Raw genomic sequence first — 22,914 nt, 5'->3', positions numbered from 1 at the left:
GGTAAACCAGAACATGAAAATCTAATTTGGTTTCAAAAGAATATTAGCTTCAGTAAACATACATAAATGTGGAAAAAGTCCCTGGATCTAGACATAAGTTGTAATATTTTTTAATTAAATTGGGTAGAAACAGAAAATGAAAGGCAAACTTGAGGGTATTTTCAGTAACAGTGGGAAATGTAGATTTTCAATTCTTGATCTCATTACTTCATAGTAATTTTGCATTTATTTGTGCTGACAAGGTATTTGGGTTGGCATACAGGGGATGTTTGATTGGTCTACCTATACGTTAAAATGATCATCTGTCAGTAGCCTCATGTCTTTTTCAAAGTCTTTTTAACTAGTGAGCTTTAGCTATTGCTTATGACATCATAAAATAAATATTCATGAAATATATATACATATATTTCCTAGAACTAATAATGTGCACAATTCTCCTAAGTAGATCACTGTTTCCAAGTGTAAATGTGTAATTCCCTTGAATACTTTGCATTTCTTGACAGCAAAACAATTCTTATATTACTCATCATTTGTTTGACATTTCTCTCAACTGTCTTATTTTCTTTTCTTCCTTCCTGTCAAAACTAAAAAAATAAAATGCTGCTATCCAATCACTCTATAGTCTACGCCATGGAAATTAATCGTAAGTTTACACATAATTGATGACTCTAGTCTATGGAATGTGTGTATTAATTAATCTCTTCCTCAGCTAATTACCCAGAGTTGTATGCTGGTTTCAAATACTTGTTTCCTGGTATCAGTGTTTTTTTTTTTTTTAAATAGGAAGTGAAAAATAAGTAGACTGTGAATTCATGGATATTACTTCATTGACTATTAGGATCATCCTATCTTTTTCTTTGGATAAGGCAGTGGCACCCCACTCCAGTACTCTTGCCTGGAAAATCCCATGGACAGAGGAGCCTGGAGGCTGCAGTCCATGGAGTCGCAAAGAGTCGGACACGACTGAGCGACTTCACTTTCACTTTTCACTTTCATGCATTGGAGAAGGAAATGGCAACCCACTCCAGTGTTCTTGCCTGGAGAATCCCAGGGACGGGGAGCCTGATGGGCTGCCGTCTATGGGGTAGCACAGAGTCGGACACGACTGAAGTGACTTAGCAGCAGTAGCAGTATCTTTTTCTTCAGAAAATAAGTCCTATAGGATCAAAGTAGCATTTCAAATGAGCAGAGAGAAAAAAGATTCTTTTTCAAACGGAGCACAGAATAGTCAATTAATGAACTTGAGCCTAGAGAGGATACTTACCTCCTACCTCATAATAAAATCATTTTCAAAGTTCATGATCAAGAAGACAACATAAGTTAATATTACATAATTAGAAGACCCAATCACTTTCTAATGGTTAACAGTAAAAAAAAAACAAAACAAAACATAAAGACAGATGTGTCTGCTTAAAGATGAAGAACACATTTTTTTCATTATACATTTTCACTGTAGATTGAAAAACATAATGCAGAAATGAGAAAATATTTATAAATATGACAGGTTAAGAATGACTCACTCTGAGTGCAGAAATGAGTTTCTTATCTCCTTTGTATGAGTTGATATCTTTCACATGGAAAATTACTGCTTAGGAAATCAGAAAAAAATAATCACAGTAAAAAAGAAATCGGTCCTTTAATAGCATAGGTCAGTTATTAATCTTTCCATTCTATGTGAAAATCAAGCACAAAAAGACAAACTCTCATTTCAGCTCCTTGTGGTGACAACCAGTACGATGAGGAAGGCAAGCGGCTCCCCCCTTGCATCCCGGGTGCCTGGCTCACGCCTGCCATCATGGCCTGCTACCTGCTGGTGGCCAACATCCTGCTTGTGAACCTGCTCATCGCCGTTTTCAAGTGCGTATCACAGCTGATGACCATGTGCTTACTATTTACTACTTTACAGATTTTCAGTCTAATCTCAGAAACCTCTGAGGCTGCCTGGCGTTTACATGGAATCCACTAGGGCTTTCAAATGCATACAAATTTTTTTTTTGCAGTCTTTTTTGTTCAACCACAATCAGACTTCATGCATTCCTAAATAAAGAGTTGACACCTAAATATATTTAAATTCAGTCTTAGTTTGTATTTTAACACTTTGGCATGAATTTTAATCTAATGAAAGTATTTCCTCAGATGAAAGTCTCTTGAGATAGAAAGATTTATCAAGTTGAGTCTTGAATTCATGATCAGAGGCACAAAAGCAAAGCTGATTTTATAGGCTGTGGCAATCATTGGATACTAACCTGAGCAAACTCCAGAAGATAGTGGAGGACAGGGAAACCTGGAGTGCTGCAGTCCATGGGGTCACAAAGAGTCAGACATGACTTAGCCAATGAACAACCATGACAATTATTGTACAATTTTTTTACATGAAATATTTTTCTTATCATTTACTGAATAGAAGATAAAGTGACCTAGGAAAGAAATGGCTTAAAATTCACAGTCCAGTTTCTTGTAAAACTTGCCCCTGTTGGCATGATGCATTAAGGATGTGACCATGTTTAATAAATGTTGAAAAAAACTATTTTAGCTTCTAAGATGAAAAATATGAGACAAAAATCCCTCACAGAAATAGAGACTCTCAGAGCTGACCAAGGCACTGGAGAGAACATGGTTACACTCCTGACTTGACAGATGAGAAAATGAAGGTTGACAGAGGTTAACTGGGTTTTCTAAGGACCCCGTGTAGACCACACACTTGATCAGGATTCCAACAATTCTAGGCTTACTGCCTTCTGCTGGAAGCTAAAAGAAGACAAAGATTGTACCAACCTAATATCCAAAATAATGCACCTTCAATCAAAATGTTCAATAATTAATGAACTCAGTTCCAAAAAACTGTAGTCAACTAGTTTTATGACTGAATTGAAAGTTTAAATACTTCAAAATGCTTAGTTGAATGGCTCATATCTTTAACTATATGAAATAAAATGTCCTGAGCAGTCAGTAGACTATGGTGTGGTTTTTCAACAGAGTAGGAGATAACAATCTCAATACCCTTCATTCTTAATTATTTATACAAGTAAAACGCCCTTCAATGTAGACAAGCCACACTGATAGATAAACCAAAAGGCAGGTCATCTAGAAGTCAGCCCTAATTCCTAGAATGGAACCAAAAGGCCATTTTATGGCATATTTTCAATTCAGTGTGAGTAACTGTAATTGTTCTGAGAAATCACAATCAAAAGTAATACAACTGCTTTACAACTTTGTGTTATTTTCTGCTAGACAGCAATGTGAATCAGCTACATGTATACATAACATTGTAAAGCAATTATACTCCAATTTTTAAAATTAAAATAATTATTCTAGTGCTAAAAAAAGTAATACAACTTTGCAAATAGGTTCCTCTGTACCATTTTTCTAGATTCTACATATATGCATAAATACACAGTATTTGTTTTTCTTCCTGACTTATTTTATTCTGTATGACACACTCTAGGTCCAATATGATTATATTATATGACTTTTGTCACGATAAAATTTTTTTTTAAGTAATATAGCTAACTAAACCTGTATTCTTTTTAAAGCAATACCTTCTTTGAAGTGAAGTCAATATCTAACCAAGTGTGGAAATTCCAGCGTTATCAGCTAATTATGACATTTCATGACCGGCCTGTCCTGCCTCCACCAATGATCATTTTAAGCCACATCTATATTATCATCATGCGTCTCAGCCGTCGCTGCAGGAAGAAACGAGAAGGGGACCAAGACGAACAGGATCGTGGATTGAGTATGTGCAGCATTCTTCTGTTTCTATCCTGGGCGAGTTTCTAAAGAGAGTTACAGTTGGATACCTGTTGGTTTATTACTAATTAATATCACTGAAAGTCCACTCCTGAGGGGATGAAAAATTGAGAGAGTTCTTGAAAATAACTTTTCTCTATAAATCCATTGTTCCTTTCCAAATGTTTTACTGTGTTACACTTAAGGAGAATGGGAAAATATTCCTGCCACCTTGCCTCTATCCATAAAATATATGGAAAACATTTCTCAGAAAATCATGCTTGGTTTCACGTTCCAAATAGCAGCAATTTGAGTTGTGTTAAAAAGTGAGCTGTTTAGGTGTCATGCAACCCAGCAGACACAGCCAGACACTCCGTGCTTGAAATTTGAACGTCCAGTGAAAGGAACCAGTTGGGAGCTTGGGATTAGCATATGCAAACTGGTATATATAGGATAGAAAAAACAATAAGATCCTACTGTAGAGCACAGGAAACTATATTTAATACCCTGTGATAAACCATAATAGAAAAGAATATGAAAAAAAATGTGTGTATAACTGAGTTACTCTGCTGTACAGCAGAAATTAACACAGTATTATAAATCAACTATACCTCAATACGCTGGAGGAGGGCATGGCAACCCACTCCAATATTCTTGCCGGGAGAATTCCCCGGACAGAGGAACCTGGCAGGTTACAGTCCATAGGATCGCAAAGAGTCAGACATGACTAAAGTGACTTAGCATGCATACCTCAATAAAAATTTTTATTAAAAGTGAGCCGTTCATCTCCAATGGAAAGATGATCACTGATATTACAAAGAGTCTTTGTGTGATAACCAGTCCAGGAGGTAGGGTGCTGCCTGCAAGGGATAGGGAAATGAGCTTGATTAAAGGTGGCCTGTGAAATTCACAAGGACGCACCTACCTGGCTGATGTCTCACGTGGTAACCTCTTCTGCTTATGCTAGAGCTGTTTCTCAGCGACGAGGAGCTGAAGAGGCTGCACGAGTTTGAGGAGCAGTGCGTCCGGGAGCACTTCCAGGAGAAGGAGGACGAGCAGCAGTCTTCCAGCGAGGAACGCATCCGTGTAACCTGCGAGAGGTGCACCTGGGGTGTGGCCACCGGGGGAGCGGGGCATCAGGGCAGAGGGGGACATCAAGTTCAATTTAACATTCACTTGCAGTTCTCCTGTTGACCCAACTTTGGCTTTTGAATGCGTTTCCCTCCCTGAAATAGTGTGAATGTTTCAAATGATGCTTATACATTGTATAAGAAGTGAACGATGACATTTATCGAAAATATCCCAGGCCAAAACCAAACCAAAACAAACAAAACTGTGACAGTTCCCCAACCTCAAAGTGGGTGCCTTTACAATGCAATACATGGGGAGAACCATCAGCTGCAGGGCCGTGTAACTGCTGGGGACGTTTCTCCCCGCCCTTGACATATGTGCCAAGGGTGGTGTGTCCCCAGCTTGACCTCCTCATCCTGACTAGTGCCCTCCTTGCTCCTTCCCATCACCTTTCCACCCTCAGGGAACAGAGGTACAGGAAGGGCAAAGTCATCTGTCCTGGCTACCCATCGAGATCACCATCATTGCTTACAAGCTACATGAACTGATTGCCTGTGCTTGGGAGTCAGTCAATTAGCAGAGGAAGGCAGGTCTGGGAGGGACAGAGAGGGACTTGTTCCATGCTTTGTAGCATTGCGTTTCCTGCAGCTGCACACCACAGAGCAACTAGCAAAGGTGGACAAGAACAATCAACCCACACTACGGACTTTTTTTTTTTTCGCATTTTATAGTCTTTGAGAACCTTGATCACTTCATAAAAGCAACTGAAGCTTGTTAAAGTGCATGAGAATTGATAAGACATTGTTCCAAAGACTTTAATGGACAATGTCCGTAGAAGGATGAGCATAGCGAGGGAGCCATGCCTAAGGGGATTCTGGAGCATCATTCTTTTTAAATTTTATTTATTTATTTTATTTTGGCTGTAACAGGTCTTAGCTGCAGCACTGGGGAGCTTCGATCTTCATTGCAGCATGCAGGATCTTTAGCTGCAGCACGAGAACTCTTAATCAAGGCACGTGGGATCTAGTTCCCTGACGAGGGATCAAACCTGGGCCCCTTTCATTGTGAGTGCAGAGTTTTAGCCACTGGACCACTGGGGAAGTCCCCTTCTACCCTGGAGTCTTGAGCATTTAAGTTTTCTGAAACCATGTATTTCATGTCTGATATACATGTGTATACCAAGAAACTTTAAAACATGGTACAATGTCAAAAGAATATGTCAGCACATAGTTCCCAATCAGGGGCCCTAGCAATTACAAGAGAATACATGATACACAATGAAGTCTTCCTGGTGTGTGTTTAGGCCACCGACTCTGCCCCAGGCCACAGGAGGGATGGTGCCCCAGGCAGCTGCAGGGCTCTGTCCCCTCCTGACTCATACACCTAGTCACCTTGTATTAATAATTCTACCAGCCAAACTCAAGGGTTATCTACACCAACTTTTGGCCTTAATACTTTTCAATAAAACTTTGAGACACTTCTTTGCTGTTTTACTGGTAATTACTAACCTTTCAAGATTATAAAAAATGGTTTCTGTATGAGAAGGATAAGGTGCCTCATCTTATAACCTAATTTCCACGTTTTAGTTATACGTTAACTTGACTGTAATCACAGGCAGTGATTTACCATGGAAACAGTGCTCTTTCACCCTGCCTGGCCCCCTCTCCCTTTCCCAGCATTGTTTGGATTTTTACCATTCTTGGATCAAGGCTCCAGGAATGTGATTATCAGGTTGCTGCCAAATTGCGTTTTCCTCCTGGGGCTCCTCGCACACGTAAGAGGAATGAAAGTGTGCTGGGGCTGGTGGCAGGGGGTGGGGAGATAGTAAAAACACAATGCTTTCCATTTCCCTTGGCTGTGTTCTCAGGGTGACGGGAGCACATTCCTGCCCCTCCACTTCCCTTTGTTGACGCTTTCTTGGCTGAATCACAGGTAGACGCCAGAGACAGAAAGAGGAGGGGGTCCAGGAGAAAGTGGCTTTCCTTCACCCTTAACCAGGACTGGGGAACATTGGGTGGGGAGAGGATCTCTGTGAAGGTCTTGGGTTTCCTGTCGGCTTAACGGGAAATTAGCAATTGATCTTTTGGTATCCTCTTCCCAAGTACCAGGAAAAGAAGATGCTGGTAAGAAAGATGCTTCTAATAAAGACATAACAAAGAGAAACAAGACAGTAACTGCAAAAAGACCTGAAAGAATGATCAGTCTTAGAAAAGAGGTGGTGATTCCTCTGATGGAGAGTATGCTGTCCACATAGGAGTGGGGAAGGTGGGGGAAGAGCTTACCTGAAAGTCTTAATCTTATAAATTCATAAGAGTCAAGGATGCTTAGATGATAGAAGAGGGGTGGGATGAAGTGGTGGAGTTTCAGTGTGCCTGGTAAATGACAATCTCACTCCTTATGTGACTTTGAAAGCCAAATCAGAGGTCATTGTAGACATTGGACTGAGATTAAAAACATCAGCTTTATTAGTAATACATTTTGTGCTAGAGGATGTGGATCAGGTCTTGCCAAATACACACTCCTGTCCCCACCCAGGCACAGGCAGCTCCAGGAGCCCATAGCCCCCGCTGCCTTCTCCCCTGCTAAGCTTATTCCATGACCCTGACAAAATGAGAACCCACACTCCCGCAGGCAGCGGGCTCCCAAAGAGAGAGAGAGAGAAAGAAGCACACTCATGTCCTTGTCCCCACTCCAGAAAATCAGTTTTTGTCAAGAGTAAATGAAAGGCTAGAGAGAGGCCAAGAGTTTTATATGAATGGAAAATTCAGACATGTAAGAAAGCAGCAGTAGGAATGGGGAGAAAGAATGACCCAGCAACATTAAAGACTTGAAGCCAGAGGGAAGATCCGAGTTCATCTTGAGGGGAAATACGGTAGGAATGCCATATTCCTGCCAATAAAACCAAGAGATTTCCTGGTGGCAATAATGACAACCCAGTTGTGACTCTTTATTGTGTCAAGTCAGTGTGGCTCCATGCCTCTCAACCTGATGGCAAGGATGCAGAAAGTGAATGATGCTTGAGGTACAGCAAAAGGGAGGCCGATGGGGGCCTGGGCTGCTGAGAACCAGTCAGTGCGGGTACCATGGTGATGTCAGGGTTCACAAATGGCAGCAAAACATATTACATCACCTCCAGCCCTGTTTATCCCTGCCCAGCCCTGGAGTCCTGGTCATGATGGATGAAGGCTTAGGGACTGTCACTGCTATGTTGGAAGTAAGGGAGAGACAACCTAGGATATCAATAAGACCTTCAATGAGGGCCTGACCAGAGTCTGGCCAGAGCAGAGAACAGAGTCAGGAAAGGTTAATGATTTAGATGACCTGAATTCTAGAATCCAAGGAGCTTTGAGGTCTGCCTGGCCAAGTTGCTGTGTATAAATGATGTGGCATGGAGGCAGAATCCCAGAGAACTTAATATTCTTCAGCGATTACTAAGTCTTTTGCTGACTGAAAAGAATGAATACAGAAGATTGAAGACTCAAGTATTGTTCTTTGTTTAGTCTTTCACATATAAAAACTCCATAAGTAAGCACAACCAGGTGCCACCCTGGGTGTTCTCCCTACAATTACTAAACTTAAAAGGCAGCCCCATACGAAGAAGCAGATGGGAATTAAAATAGCTGAATTTCGCCTGGATGAGACAACTCTATGATCTATAGACCTGGAATGAAATGACAGTGTAGGAATAGTCTTAGAACTCAACATAGATGACCATGCAATCTTGAAACATGGGTCTTGTCAAGTAGGAACCGGACCTGGTTGCTCCACTAACATTATATTTTTATGTTACCTTTTAACTCTATCATTAAGGAAACATACCCATATAATTTGTGAGATGCCTTGCAGGTAAAGGGTGATTGTTTCACATAAAAAAATGACTGTACAGAAAATGAGTTTTAATAACTGGCTTACTACAGAGCTCCCAATGTCTGTGTTCTGTCCTTTGCAAAGACACACAGGACTCTTACCATGAGAACATGAATTTGGACCTCATATTTTTTTATTTATTTTTATTTTTAATTGGAGGATAATTGCTTTACAATGTTGTGCTGGTTTCTGCTGTAGAGCAAAGTGAATCAGTTATAAGTAAACATATATCCCCCTCCCATTTGAGCCTCCCTCCCACCTCCCATCCCACCCCACTAGGCCATCACAGAGCACCAGGCTGAACTCCCTGTGCTATACAGCTGCTTCTCACTAGCCTGGACATTATATTTAATAGATAAGAGTCTATGAAAGTCAATAGTTATGCCCTACTTAGGTATATATTCTGTTGGTGCATGCTAAGTCATTTCAGTCAAGTCTGACTCTTTTTGACCCCATGGACTGTAGCCCTCCAGGCTCCTCTGTCCATGGGATTCTCCAGGCATGAATACTGGAATGGGTTGCCGTTTCCTTCTCCAGGGGATCTTGACCCAGGGATTGAACCTGCATCTCTTATGTCTCTTGCATTGGCAGGTGGATTCTTTACCACTAGTGCCACCTGGGAAGCCCAAGTTACTGCAAAAGTTCCACTGATTTATAGATTGTTGTGCCTATTATGTGAATGGAATGGAAAACATTATTCACAGAACCTTAACAAAAAATGCATTTTGGTTAAACTGCTTTCAGGTTTAGTGGTATAAGATTCAAATTTAAATCCTCTAGGTATTAGATATACTGAGATATGGACAAAAATATTTGAAGATCTGTAACCATTATGACCAACCTAGATAGCATATTTAAAAGCAGAGACATTACTTTGCCAACAAAGGTCCATCTACTCAAGGCTATGGTTTTTCCAGTAGTCATGTATGGATGTGAGAGTTGGACGGTGAAGAAAGCTGAGCGCCGAAGAATTGATGCTTTTGAACTGTGGTGTTGGAGAAGACTCTTGAGAGTCCCTTGGACTGCAAGGAGATCCAATCAATCCATCCTAAAGGAGATCAGTCCTGGGTGTTCACTGGAAGGACTGATGTTGAAGCTGAAACTCCAATACTTTGGCCACCTGATGTGAAGAACTGACTCATTGGAAAAGACCCTAATGCTGGGAAGGATTGGGGGCAGGAGGAGAAGGGGACAACAGAGGATGAGATGGCTGGATGGCATCACCGAATAGATGGATGTGAATTTGAGTGAACTCCGGGAGTTGGTGATGGATTGGGAGGCCTGGAGTGCTGCGATTCATGGGGTTGCAAAGAGTCGGACACGACTGAGCGACTGAACTGAACTGAACTGAACTGAACCACCTCTACCCATATGGTCATGTCATTCTATACCTATTCAGCACCTAGAGTTCAGGGAATCCTTTCACTGAAAGTTTTTAAAACTAAACTGAAAGTACAACTCACAGAAAGCATCTATAAAAGAAAAGAAAAAGTGATAGACTGGATTTCATCAAAAGAAAAAACTTTTGCTCTACAAAGACACTGCTATGACAATGAAAAACAAGGCACAGACTGGGAGAAAACACATGCAAATCACATATCTGCTGTAGGGCTAGTGTACAGGATATCTAAAGAACTCTCAAAACTCAATAATAAGGGGGAAATGATCCAGTGAAAAATGGGTCAGCAACTTCCCTGGTAGTCCAGTGGTTAAGAAACCACAATTCTAATGCAGGGGGTGCAGGGATGTTGCATGCCACAAACAAGACCTGGTGCAGCCAAATAAATAAATAAACATTAAAAAAAAAAAAGAACTGTACACCAAAAGAAAAAGTAGTCAACTAACTGTATGATAGCTTTAAACAGAAAACATGACCTTAGAAATATGACATTATTGGAAATATGTCTTCGAGAGGAAATCGACTTTATTTCATGGGTAGGCCATGGACCTAGAACAGTTTTTTGTTCTGTGCTGAAAAGAAAACAATTAAGATGTCAAAAGTCAGGAAAGTCCGTATCTCACTGTGAGTTCTGTTATAAATGATGGATTTTTCTTATATGTTTTCCTGCCATTCAGTGTGTAGAGATGGGACCCTTTCCCAGTGATTTCCTCCATCCCTTCTCTTTCCCCCCCTGAAATGGAAACCCCTCCCTTGATTTCCATACATGGATGTCAAGATTTGTGAAACACACTTAAGTCATCATGTTACAAAAGTTACAAGTCAAGGCTGGAAGGGGAAATAGTTTTCCAAGTGTCCTTTCTGTTAAATCATTTCAGAGAGAAGTGAATGTCACCTGGTTCTTTCTTCCTTCTTTCACACATGCTCTAAAAACTCAATACAACTTCCCTTGATTTGGCATAAAATGTGCCATCTCCATACTGTAGCTATTTAAAAATGAGCTTGAAATAACATTCTATTTAGTTACTTTTTAATTGGAGTATAGTTGCTATACAACGTTGCATTAGTTTCTGCTGTACAGAAAAGTGCATCAGCTATATGTATACACATAGCACCTCTTTTCTGGATTTCCTTCCCATTTAGGTCACTGCAGAGCCTGAGTAGAGTGCCCTGAGCTGTACAGTAGGTTCTTGACAGTTATCTATTTTGAAATAATATTCTTAACTTAAATCACATCTTGAAGCTTTGTTTCCTCCACAGCTTCAGTTAAGGGAGTGGCTACAGTAGGGATGGGGCATTTCTGAGACACCTAAAGAGGCGTCCTACACACAGCGGGGTTATCTATTCATCACAGGGGAGGAGGGATGGTTAGGGAGATGTCAGGTGACAGAATCAGATGAGTCTGAGGTCTCCTTTTTCTGAGTGGCTGATGATGCTGTCTTCTGGATTAGGTCACACAAGGGATAAGTCAGGCAGAGAATTAGAAAAGATTTGAGAAGATACTTATCTCTATTTTACCGGCTTATTTATTTTTAAAAGTTTGCACAGCTGCTTTATCTCAAAACTCTGTGTTTGTTCAAGGACCTCAAGTCTGTTCCAGAAGCAATATGGTTTCTAACACAAAAAGAATGAATCCTCGTGGCAATGGATTTGAAGGGCGTGAGAAGACATGACATTTAACAGAGACAATTAAGTTGGACTTGAAGTCATGGAAAATTAGGAGTGAAAAGTTCTTATTGGTCCCTGAAATGCAGGAGGAGAGAGAACCCTTAGAAACTGTAGTTGGGTTCCCTATGGTTGTTGTAGTTGTTTAGTCACTAAGTTGTGTCCAACTCTTTGCCACCTCATGGATTGTAGCCCACCAGGCTCCTCTGTCCATGGGATTTCCCAGGCAAGAATACTGAAGTGAGTAGCCATTTTCTTCTCTAGGGGATCTTTCTGACCCAGGGATGGAACCCATGTCTCCTGCTTGGCAGGTGGGTTCTTTACCACTGAGTCACCAGGGAAGCCCAATGGTAGGGAAGCTTGTTTTTTTTTTTTTTTTAATATTTATTTGTTGATTTATTTATTTATTGAACCATAGTTGATTCACAATGTTGTGTTAGTTTCAAGTGTACAGCAAAACGATTCAGCTATATATGTATATATATATATATATATATATATATATTCAGATTCTTTTCCTATAGAGATTATTACAAAGTATTGAGTAGAGTTCCTGGTGTTACACAGTAGGTCTATCTTGATCATCTATTTCATATACACTAGTGTGTGTATGTTAATCCCCGTAGGGAAGCTTCTAAAGGAGGAAGTCACATCTCCTCATACATGGTGAATTTGGTGAAATTGGTCCTCCTGGTGGCAAACTTCCAGGAAGCCAGATCCTTCCTGCTCAAACGATGTGGTTTCCTAAGGGGCATAAAAATAGTCCTCTCCCTATGAAAAGAATTAAGAATAGAATCCAAGGACCCTCCCACACATGAGAGCACAGCTGTTCAATGCAGCCAACAGAAGTAGAACCTTAGCAGGTTTTAGTTCAGGCAACATTATGAACTAAACACAGGCTATTGCCTGATCATCTAAGAATTAAAAGAAAATTCAAAAGCAGATATTTATAATCTGCCATGATCTTCCTTACAATCCCATAAGGGAATACCAATTATTAAATATAGTTAACAATTTAAGTTCATTGGTATTTCTCAGATAGCTAAATGACTACTTGTCCCTGAAGTAAAATATCTGATAATCTGAACTTAATTATTTTTGCATTAAAAAATTATTTCATTGAAGTATAACTGATTTATAATATTGTATTAATTTCTGCTTCAAAGTGATTTACTTATATACATATATATATTATTTTTCATATTCCTTTCCATTATGGCTTACCCAGGATATTGAATATAATTCTCCATGCTATACAGTAGGACCTTAATTATACATTCTACATATACTAGTTTGCATCTGTTAATCAGAAACTCCCAAACCTTCCCTCCCACTCTCCTTCCCCCTTGGCATCCAGGAGATCTGCTAAGTCTATGAGTCTGTTTCCATTTCATAGATAGGTTCATTTGTGTCATATTTTAGATGACACATATAAGTGATATCATTTGGTATTTGTCTTTCTCCATATGACTCAGTTCACTTAGTCTGATATTCTCTAAGTCCATCCACGTTGCTGCAAATGCCATTATTTCATTCTTTTTTATGGCTGAGTAATTCATCTTCTTTATCCATTCATCTGTTGATGGACACTTAGGTTGCTTTCATGTCCTGGCTATTTTAGTGCTGTTATAAACACAGGAGTTCCTGTATATTTTCGAATTATGGTTTTCTCTGGATATATGCCCAGGAGTGGGATTGCCGGGTTATATTGCAACTCTAGTTTTAGTTTCTTAAGGAACCTCCATACTCTTTTCCATAGTGGCTGCACCAACTTACATTCCCATTGACAGTGTAGGAAGTTTCCTTTTCTCCACACCCCTCTACAGCATTTGTTATTTGTATACTTTTTGATGAGGGATATTCTGTCTGGTGTAAGGTGATAGCTCATTGTAGTTTTGATTTGCATTCCTCTAATAATTTGTGATGAACCTAAACTTAACTATTAACAATGTATTTTCTGAATCCCCTGAATTTCAAATAAGGATTTGAATGTATTTATTTTGTCATTGTAACCATTCCTTGCTGACAGCTATACTCAAATCTCACGAACCTAAGTGCTAGTGTCTTCCTTTATCATCAGAGGCAGTGTGATGTGCCAGCTTAGACAGCAGAGCTGGAGCTCATGCTGGAGCCCCAGTGTTTGCCCGCTGTGCATCCTTAGGCAGATTACTTACCCTCTCCTTGACTCTATTTCCTCATGGGTAAAATGTTGTTGTTCTTCAGTCACTAACACTTCAGTGACCCAATGGACTGCAGCTGCTAGACTCCTCTGTCCATGGGATTTCCCAGATAAGAATACTAGTGTGGGTTGCCATTTCCTTCTCCATGGAATCTTCCCAACCCAAAGATCCAATCTGTGTCTTTCTACACTGTCAGGCAGGTTCTTTATCACTGAGCCACCTGGGAAGCCCCATCAATAAAATGGGGGTGTTGAAAAGACTGCCTGCCTCATAGGGCTGCTGTGAGATTAAACAAGCCTAGAGTAGGACCTTGGTGAGTATGTATTAATACATATATAAGGTACTTGGTGTGATGAATGGTAAAGAGCACCGTATGTGTTAACTGTACTTCTGTTGTTTCCTGATGTTCCTCAGGGTAATTTTAGGTGGTTATATTAGGAGTGTGTGACGTTTAAAAATATGCCTGAGTCCCATGATTCCCCAAAGCCTGAAAAAATCATACAACAACAATAACGTTAATTTTTGGTTTTAATCTTTAGTTCATCTCGGTGTAATACACCTTTCCCTTTGTATTCACTAGAGTTGAAAACATGTCAATGAGGTTGGAGGAAATCAACGAAAGAGAAAACTTTATGAAAACTTCCCTACAGACTGTGGACCTTCGCCTCTCCCAACTGGAAGAACTATCTAACAGAATGGTGAATGCGCTGGAAAACCTGGCGGGAATCGACAAGTCTGACCTGATACAGACGCGGTCCCGGGCCTCCTCGGAGTGTGATGCCACGTTCCTTCTCAGGCGGAGCAGCATCAGCAGCGCCGATGGCTACAGCCTGTATAGGTACCATTTTAACGGGGACGAGCTGTTGTATGAGGATACTTCCTTCTGCATGCCGCCGGGGGCAGCATCCAGGAAAAAAGCCGGTTCCTTCCGTGGAAAGGAAGAGAAGGACCAAAGGATGTACCTGGCCCCAGAGCGCCAGGGCAGCCTTCGCTTGCCACCCAGTACTGGCGCGCCAGCATCCCCAGACCGAGGTCAGCTTGCCTCCGACAACTGCAAGAGCAGCTCGGAACCGAAGTCAGGTCCAGATACTGGGATTTCAGCTGAAAATGATGAAAGGCAGGTAGACACTAAAAAAGAAGAAATGACTTCCCCAAATTTAAGTCAAACAGATGCTATACATGGAGAAGACAAGTCGGATTTTCAAAAAAGCACTCAGCTGACAGTGGAAACCACAAAGGTAGAAAGCACCATTTCTTATCCCTTGGAAGAAACAAAGACAAGCCACTATTACCCTGATGAGACGTTCAGCACTTGTGAAACTCTAAAGTCCAGAAGCTTTGTGTATTCCCGGGGAAGAAAGGTGGTTGGTGGGGCTAACAACTGGGGTACAGCCGGGGACCCAACATGCCCCTCAACTGTTCAGCAGTGGACCACGGAATGGAAGTATGAAGTTCAAAAGATTATGCGATCTCGGAGCACGGAAATACCTTCCTTTGCATCCGAAGCTGCACTGCAGGCTGAGCATTGTGGACATTTCACAGACAAGGAAGATGAAAACTGTGTTTTTAAAACAGCCCCTCAGATCTCTCGCTTGTCTGTTACTGACAGAACTGACAAGGAAAACTTACTGTCTGTGAAAACACACCAAACTTTGGGATTCCCATCTTCAAGGTCAAAAAGTTTACATGGCCGTCCTAGGAGTGTGAAAGCCCTCCAGGGCAACTTACACAGACCTGGACATGCCAGCAGTGTAAGTAACTTAGTAGTTGTGTCCGGAATTACAGTGGAAGACCCCAAGGTTCAGCAAGAGAAGACTTCCTCAGAAACAGAGTGCTAATGTGTTTTGTTTCTTTGGTTTTTACATCAGAACCACAGATGAGTTCCATCTTGGTCATCTAAACATCATCAGTTTCTGAAAACATTTTCATTAGAGATCTTTGACCATTAATTTAATTTACATTTTGATTAATTTAAAATGTAAAGGCACTAAACTTTAAGTAATAGTTTGGTAGCATATGTTAGTAAACTTAGTTCTTTTTTAAGTTGGAGTAGGGTCAAGAAAAGTGAAGACTCCAATTGCTTAATCAATAGGCAAGAGCCTATGATCTCTTTGGGGCTTCCCAGGTGGCTCAGAGGTAAAGAATCCACCTGCCACTGTAGGAGACCCAGGTTCAATCCATGGGCCAGGAAGATCCCCCGGAGAAGGAAATGACAACCCACTCCTGTATTCCTGCCTGGGAAATCCCATGGACAGAGGAGCCTGGGGGCTGCAGTCCTCGGGGGTCACAAAAGAGTCCGACATGACATAGCGCCTAAACAGCAATTACAACAATCTCTGTTTCTGAGGACCAAAAACAGCCAAAGACATGCTTTTGGGTGTCACCAATAGTTTATTTAAGGGAGTAAGCAGCTATGTGAGAAAGGGAAATGAAAGAAAAAGCAAACATGAGAAAAGGAGGGGTGGAAGAGAAAACAAACTAAGAGGTGCAAGAAGGGAGGACTGGAAAGGGGACTTAAGTATCATATCTTCTTTATGGGTTTTTGTTTTATGTTTTCATGTTTTAAAATTACACAATAAGAAAAAAAGGCCACGATTTTATCAGAGGTCACACTGTAATAGGGTAAGGTGACCAATAGTTTTGTTAATGTGTAAAAATTGTGTCCCATATGAATCTTCTTGTTGTCATATAGTCCTGGATGCCAAATACAAATTAATTGTACTTCTGTCTATTGCAATGGTCTGTGTAAAGCTGTGGCTAAAATCTAAAGGATCCATGTTCGAGGTGGGAGTTCTCAAGAGTGTCAAAGATGAGTCACAGCTAAAAACAAAAGGTGAGGCTCAATTTGGAATTTCAGACATAACATTGCCATAAAGTGGCAAAGAGTTGGGGAGAGAGGTAGAGAGAGAGACACAGTGCCGTTGTGCTAAAAATACTGATCAGAGAGACTCTGGAGGCTAAAGAGGTTCATGTGCAGATCAGAATCCCTGAACTGGGCTGGATTTACCAGAAAGCACTGCTACACCATTGCATGGATGATGGGACTTTGACATTTAATAAATGATAACATTTGATAAATGATAACATTTATTTAATAAATAAAACAACTGCTTATCTATTGCTACATCAAGACTGTTCAATCAATCCTGTTTCTTGTGTTATTTGACCCAAGGATAAACCCATTCTATTTGGCCTCATTCCTAATTCTTTGCTTTGGATGCCCAGAAAACTTTCAGCCCTTTCAGTTCAGTTCAGTTCAGTCTCCAGTGTTGGAGTTTCAGCTTCAGCATCAGTCCTTCAAATGAATATTCAGGACTGATTTCCTTTAGTATGGATTGGTTGGATCTCCTTGCAGTCCAAGGGACTCTCAAGAGTCTTCTCCAACACCATAGTTCAAAAGCATCAATTCTTAAGCCCTTTGCCACACCCTAAAAAAAAGTATTTCTCAGAATAAGCTGGAGAACCTCTGACAGCACTAGAGAACAGGTTTGAAGAAGGCAAAGCTTCTCATCAGAATTCTCCACCTGTCCACTCATTACACAGCCCCCCTTTCTTGGTCCCTCCTACCTTGCTTCAGATGAGGGGCCTGAATCTATCCCCAGGAGTCTCACTGAGTCTCCTGTTGACATACTGGAATGGGTAGCTATTCCCTTCTCTAAGGATCTTCCTAACCCAGGGATTGAACCCAGGTCTCCCACATTACAGGTGGATTCTTTACCATCTGAGCCACCTGGAAAGCAATATGTCTAATTCTGGTTTACCTAATTTATTCATGTTTCCTATGATCTTCTTTGTGTCTTTTAGCTCCATGAAATGCTGGGTGTTGTTTTTGATCTGTATGGAGGGTGTGTCTTCCTGGTGTGCTTTTACTGTCTGTAGGAATGTTATTCTGATCTTCTTTTTTATTACAATACTTGTCTATGGGATTTAACTTCCATGCTTTCCCTTGATTATTGTTATGTGAAATAGGTTTTCTCAGACTTTTTGAAGACAGCAGTTGTCAGGATAGCTTTTCTAACTTCACAAGAGAACCTTCTTTATTTTTACAGTCTGGCATTAAAATTTTGTAAAAGCCAGGGGACTTCCCCCTTGGGCCAGTGGTTAAGAGTCCATGCTTCCACCGCACAGGGCACAGGTTCAGTCCTTGGTCAGGGAACTAAGATTCCCACATGCCCTGCAAACAACATAAAAATTGTAAAGTCGGCTTATTTTCAGAGATTCTTGGTCCTCCATCTTTATTTGGACCTTCCCTTTCTTTTGTCTTGACTTGGCTCGTTTTGTTTCCATGCCCAGCAGTCTGTCCTTGGTGTGGCTCCCTTTCTTTAAAGGAAGCCCAGGTAGGTCAGTTTCAAGAGTTCCTCTAGCAGTTTCAAAAGTTCTACCCCTCAGACCACCAGGAGCCCCTGCACTCCCAAACACCATTCTCTACTTCACTTGCTCTTCTCCACTTGACTGGCCAGGCCAGTAAATACCTTCTGGCTATTTGGGAATTCTCCAGATGCCTCATTGATTCCCTTTGCTGATATCACAAAAATCTTTTAAGTGCTGTGGTTTACTCCTACTTACCTATATTTTGGAAATCTTGGGGAAACCAGTTCACTTAGATTTGTGGTGAATGTTGTCCATGGGGCTTCGGTTTTGCTTTATAGTTCCTTTGTTTTCCTGGGGAAACTGAAAAATTATGCTGCTGTTGTCATCTTCCCAGAATTCCCCCTCAGGAAAAAGATGTTTTAAATGACTTAATAGTTATCTTCAAGGGCCATATACTCAGGTAATGGCATAGTTTTGTAGACGTTGTTTAGTTGCTCAGTCGTTTTTCGACTCTTTGCGACCCCATGGACTATAGCCCACCAGGCTCCTCTGCCCATGGGATTTCCCAGGCAAGAATACTGGGGTGTGTTGTCATTTCCTTGTACATAACCACCATACACTATCTCTCCCCGACTGCTTCCACCATCACTTTCTGTTATCTGGACTCTTTTAACAGTCCCCAACTAGCATTGTTACTGAAAGTGGGGTCTGGCTGCTGGCTGCTCTAAAGTCAGTAAAGGGGCAAGGTTGGTGGGAAGTTTGCTTTATTTCAGAAGCTGGCAACATTGCAGGGGGTCAGGGGGAGAGGAGACTCCTGTTCAATGGCTGACTCCCACCACTGACAATCAGTAGGCAAGGGCTTTTCTAGGCAGAAGGAGGGAGCTTCATGCAGAAATAGCACAGGCAGCTCTGACAGTCATCTTGAAATTGGTCATCAGTGGTCTGACCAGTGTCATCTTGATCATTTTGGGTACAATTAATCTTCAGTCCTGGAGTTGGTTTGTTCCCAGTTCTCAGAATTGTGGCAACTTAGGTCATGAACACAGTCTGGTTGTCATGTATTGATAGTTAACCTCTTCCGCCTCGTGGGGGTTTTAGTACCTGTAAGACAGTTAAAGCATTTGAGCAAGCTCTAGGAGTTAGTGATGGACAGGGAAGCCTGGCGTGCTGCAGTCCATGGGGTCACAAAGAGTCAGACACGACTGAGTGACTGAACTGACTGACTGAAGACAGTTCACAGGATATGGCTCAGAGTATTACCTATATCCCCTGAGGATGAACTAAAGGTCTTTGACTGAGCTTAATGACTAAACTGTTATTATTTTGTCCTGTTTGACTGTTTTCCTTTGCTTCTGAATTTTCTCACTTCTCTGATTAAATATATTCTTTGACTCAAGTTTTTCTACAGGAAAGAGGCAGGTTTAGGGCATGGGAGGTCGGGGAGAAGCAATGTAGGGTCCTTTTCTATTCAGTCTCACAGCTTCTACCATTATGTACCTCTACAGTAGGGTGTGTGTGTGTGTGTGATTATTTTAAAGTGTTAGATCAAGTCATTCTCAACTCAAAGCATCACAAAAGCACCTAAACTTTCAGAACCTATGTGATCTGGCTCGTTGATTTTCTCTGACCTCTTCTCCCACTGGATTAGGCTGCTCTGAACACACCAGGCAGGATCTCAACCCCGGGCATTTGCATGACTCTCTCCTCTTCCTTCTGATTTCCACCTGGCTTGCTCCTTCACTCCCTTCAGTTTCTGTCTGCTCAAATGTCATCTGATCAGAAAGGCTTCCCTGATCACACTCCATCTCCCATTGAAAAAAAAGCCCTCATCCTCTTTCCATATTTTTCAATTCATGGCACTTGTTATACATTAATTTTGTGTATCTTTTCACCTGTAATGAAAGTGCCAGGAAAGTAGAAACTGTCTTCTTAGTGACCCAAGTAGTTTTTAACACAGAGTTAGCAATCAATAGGGCTTCCTTGGTAGCTCAGATGGTAGAGAATCTGCCAGCCAATGCAGGAGACCCAGGTTTGATCCCTGGGTTGGGAAGATCCCCTGGAGAAGGCAGTGGCACCCCACTTGCCTGGGAAATCCCACAGACAGAGAAGTCTGGTGGGCTACAGTCCATGGGGTCAAAAAGAGTCAGACATGACTGAGTGAATAAAGCGCATACACATGTAGCAATCAATACAAATTTGGTAACTGACTGAATGAATATATAAATTACCTAGTACATAATAGGTATTCAAAAAGTGTTAAGTGCTTTTTTTCTTCCCCTCTTCACAGGGAAAAGGAAATGGTCTGTAGGGAATACCACTATCCCCCACCATTTCTGTTCAGTCACTCAGTCATATTCAACTCTTTGCGACCCCATAGACTGCAGCATGCCAGGCTTCTCTGTCTTTCACTATCTTCTGGAATTTGCTCAGATTCAAGTCCATTGAGTCAATGATGCCATCCAACCTTCTCATCCACTGTCACCCTCTTTTCCTGCCCTCTATCCTCCTATCCTGCACAATAGAAGAACCAATACAAGAAACAGAGTCAGAAAAACAGGAGGACAAAAGAGTGACATTAGAGACAAAGAAGGAGATAGGCAGCTATTTCAAAGGTACGGAGTATCAAGGAGACCAAGACTAGTGCTTGGAATTGCACTGATTCTCCCAAAATTCAGACACTAAAGCTGAAATTCAATGAGTGTATTTGGAGGTAGGAGATACATCTTTGCGAGGTAATTAATGTTAAATGAGTTCATAAAGGCTGGGATCCTAATCCAACAGGATTAATGAATGTCCCTATAAGATGAGGCACCAGGAACAAAATTAGGTCATTTGCAGACATGGATGGACTTAGGGTCTGTTATAGAGTGAAGTAAGTCAGAAAAACAAACATTGTATATTAATGCATATATGTGGAATCTAGAAAGAAGGTACAGATGAACCCATTGCAGGGCAGGAATAGAGACGCAGACATTGAAAATGGACATGTGGACACAATGGAGGGGTGGGCTGCATTGCGAGGGTAGCACTGACACATATATACTACAATGTGTAAAACAGATAGCTAGTGGGAAGCTGGTGTGTAGCACAGGGAGCTCAACTCAGTGCTCTGTGATGACTTAGGGGGTAGGATGGGGAAGGTGGGAGGGAGGCCCACCTCAACAGGGAGGGGATATATGTAAACATATGGCTGATTTGATTCATGTGCAGCAGAAACTAACACACTGTAAAGCAACTATACCCCCCAATAAAAAATTAACTTGAATAAAGAAGAGGCACCAGAGTGAGTTCTGACACCCTGCACCCACCCACCACCCACCTCCCACCACTCAGCTCTCTTCATTGTCTGCAAGCCCAGAGTGCTCTCACCAGAATTCCATCTTTCCTACTTGATCTTGGGCTTCCCAGCCTCCAGAACTGTGAGAAATAAATTGCTGTTTAAGCCGCCTAGTCTGTGATGTTTTCTTAGGGCAACCCAAACACACTAACACAATTAGGTATCTGAAAAGGTCCTAACATTTAGGGTAGGTCAAGAAAAATCTGGAAATCAGTTTTTCAGTTTTTTAATTGTATGGTCACTTAATAGAGTTGTAGATCCTAAAACTTGTATGGCAAGGCCCAAGTCACAGTAAGCCATTTCAGCATAAAGAAAGATCCATACATTCCTTGCAGAGCATGTGTGGGAAAACAATCCATTTTGTCCAGTTTTATTAAAGTATAATTGATATATATCACTGCACAAGTTTAAGGTGTACAGTCTAATGATTTGACTTGCATATATTGTAGAATGATTACTGCAGTGAATTTAATTGGCATTCATCATCTTATATGAATACAGTAAAGAGAGAGAAAAAAACATTTTTTCCCCATGTGATGAGAACTCTTAGGATTTACTCCCTTAACTTTCCCATATAACATACGCTACGCTAAGTCACTTTAGTCGTGTCCGACTCTGTGTGACCCCATAGACGGTAGCCCACCAGGCTCCCCCGTCCCTGGGATTCTCCAGGCAAGAACACTGGAGTGGGTTGCCATTTCCTTCTCCAACGCATGAAAGTGAAAAGTGAAAGTGAAGTCGCTCAGTCGTGTCCGACTCTTAGCAACCCCATGGACTGTAGCCTACCAGGCTCCTCCGTCCATGGGATTTTCCAGGCAAGAGTACTGGAGTGGGGTGCCATTGCCTTCTCTGATAACATACAGCAGTATTATATTATTTCCCTAGTACTTACTTTTCTTATAACTGGAAGTTTGCAGCTTTTAACCACCTCTCTCCAGTTCCTCTCTCCCACCTCCTGCCTCTGGGAACCGCAAATATGATCTCTTTTTTCTGAGTTTTTTTTTTTTTTTTAATCTATTTAATGCAGATGAATCACAGATAATTCATAAAAAGGTGTTAAATGTATGTGTACAGCAGTATCTGTAATACCTATAATTCAATGGACTTGATATTTTAAAGTACAGTTGTAGTACCCAAGCAAAATGGAATCGTATGTCACTTAAACAAGTTAACCAGAAAGATCACTGGGGTTCTGGATCCAAGATAAATTTTTTTTAAAAAAGGTAAATTTTGAAGTCTTATTTAAATTTTGTTGTTTAGTCGATAAGTCTGTCCAGTTCCTTTCGACTCCATGGACTGTGCCCCATCAGGCTCCTCTCTCCATGGGATTTCCCAGGTAAGAATATCAGAATAGG

The 22,914-nt window shown here is 41.2% G+C and overlaps 1 protein-coding gene across 1 annotated transcript in view; it reads left to right on the top strand.

The window, feature by feature from the left end:
• TRPM1 (transient receptor potential cation channel subfamily M member 1) overlaps positions 1-17,035 on the top strand; it is a 100,720-nt gene extending 83,685 nt beyond the window's left edge. The window contains exons 23-26 of the mRNA XM_061394619.1: positions 1,713-1,857; positions 3,534-3,736; positions 4,697-4,829; positions 14,492-17,035. Coding sequence (XP_061250603.1) covers positions 1,713-1,857; positions 3,534-3,736; positions 4,697-4,829; positions 14,492-15,749 — 1,739 coding nt within the window. The 3' untranslated portion in view covers positions 15,750-17,035. The remainder of the gene's footprint in view (positions 1-1,712; positions 1,858-3,533; positions 3,737-4,696; positions 4,830-14,491) is intronic.
• The last annotated feature ends 5,879 nt before the right edge of the window (positions 17,036-22,914 follow it).

The sequence above is a fragment of the Bos javanicus genome, chromosome 21 (assembly GCF_032452875.1).
Source record: "Bos javanicus breed banteng chromosome 21, ARS-OSU_banteng_1.0, whole genome shotgun sequence".
Taxonomy (NCBI): Eukaryota; Metazoa; Chordata; class Mammalia; order Artiodactyla; family Bovidae; genus Bos; species Bos javanicus.
Note: the sequence above shows the minus strand (reverse complement) of the source record. Positions and strands in the feature narration are given on the sequence as shown.